At 57.0% G+C, this 1,812-nt stretch overlaps 1 gene segment (V, D, J or C); it reads left to right on the forward strand.

The window, feature by feature from the left end:
* The window catches only part of LOC102254201, a 7,267-nt gene extending 6,170 nt beyond the window's left edge, over positions 1-1,097 (forward strand). Inside the window, 2 exon segments of the V gene segment in view lie at positions 858-936; positions 1,072-1,097. Of these exon segments, the coding sequence occupies positions 858-936; positions 1,072-1,097 (105 nt within the window).
* The last annotated feature ends 715 nt before the right edge of the window (positions 1,098-1,812 follow it).

Consider the following 1,812-nt stretch of genomic DNA (forward strand, 5'->3'; position numbering starts at 1 on the left):
GGTCAGCCCATCCTATGAGAAGAAGCAGGGAGGTTTGAAGAGTGAGAAGTACCCAACGCTGCCTGTTGTCCCTGGGAACAGCGATGGGCTCTCTCCAGCCTGCCTTGGACCCTGTCCTCACCTTCACCCCTCAGAGCAAAAGTGGAAGTCCCAGATTCCTCAGGAGCCACAGTGGCCCTTGCACGGCCATCGGCTCAGCCTCCCCTGACTTGGAAAATTCAGCTCAAAGACTTTTAACCCCTCAGGGAGCCCTCTGCCCAGAGTGCACAGTATCTAGGCTCCAGGGCCAAGTCAATGGGGGGTGGAGAGATGCAGGTGCAGGAGGCATATTTGCATGGAGGCCCCTCCCTCCCCTGAGTCAGGGGGAGGGGATAAGAGAGGTCTGGGGGAGCCAGGCTTGGGGTCTCAGAAGGCAGAACTTTTGGGGCGTCTCTGCCATGGCCTGGGTTCTGCTCCTCCTCAGCCTCCTCTCTCAGGGGACAGGTGAGGGCGCCGGGGAAGGGACCACAGAGCCATCCGGACTGATAGAGGCCTCTGTCTCCTCTTTCAGGCTCACCTGAGCCCAGCACTGAACTCACCACAGTGTGTTTTTGCTCTTTCTAGGGTCCTGGGCCCAGGCTGCCCTCACTCAGCTGCCATCCGTGTCCGGGAATATGGGACAGTCGGTCACCATCTCCTGTGTGGGAAGCGGCAATGACATCGGGCGTTATAACTACGTCTCCTGGTACCAACAGCGCCCGGGCACGGCCCCCAAACTCCTGATTTCCTACGTGAATGCTCGGCACTCGGGGGTCCCGGAGCGCTTCTCTGGCTTCAAGTCCAGCAACACGGCCTTCCTCCTCATCTCCGGGCTGCAGGCCGAGGACGAGGCCGATTATCACTGTTTCTCCTATGTGGGCAGCAACACTCTCCACGGTGCTGCGGGCTCCTGGGGAAGTGAGACCAAAACCCGCCCCGGGCTCCCAGGGGGCCTCCTTGCTCTGAGGACCTGTCCCCTCCCTGGGCAGAGCCTCAGGCGGCGTGGCCTGGAGGGCACGTCCCCCTCATGGCTTCTCTCCTTCTCCCGTGAAGTTCAACAGAAAAACACTTTGTCGTGAAGCTTCTGGGTGTCATGTCAGCTTCCTTTTGCCCCAAAAAGTGTCCCCCGAGGCAAGTCTATCCTGGATTCCCAGGGGCAGACGGAGAAGCACCCGCCTGCTTTTCCCTGTTGTCCTCGGGGAAATCTGACGTTAAATTCCTCCACTTGGAACAGCTCCTCACAGCCCTGGATTCAGGTCTCCAGGAATGACTGTCATACTCAACTCCGTGGCCACCATATCTAGTCAGGGTAGTTCCTGTGGTGGGTTATTTATTCATTTACTTATTTATTTTTGTTAATTCTCACCTGAGGATATTTTTCCATTGATTTTTAGGGAGAGTGGAAGGGAGAGGGGAAAATAGGGAGAAACATCGATGTGAGAGAGACACATCGATTGGTTGCCTCTTGCACGAGCCCCAACCAGGGCCCTGGACCGGGGAGGAGCCTGCAACCCAGGCAAGTGCCCTTGACCGGAATCAAACCCAGGACCCTTTGGCCCACAGGCCGATGCTCCATCCACTGAGCCAAACTAGTGGCCAGGGCCCCGTGATGGGTTCTTGCTCTGAACGCCTATTCCGAAAGCAAGAGCATCCGAGAGAGTATCTGATGACGCTGCTGAACAAACAGCCCGTAGTTTTCTCTTTATTGTCCCTCATCTTTGACCCATACCCTTGGGGGCTGAGGCTGGAGAATTTGAGTGACAGACTCTGGTCTAAGATTTCCACCTTCACCCC

Source organism: Myotis brandtii, unplaced genomic scaffold (genome assembly GCF_000412655.1).
Source record: "Myotis brandtii unplaced genomic scaffold, ASM41265v1 scaffold3905, whole genome shotgun sequence".
NCBI classification, from domain to species: domain Eukaryota; kingdom Metazoa; phylum Chordata; class Mammalia; order Chiroptera; family Vespertilionidae; genus Myotis; species Myotis brandtii.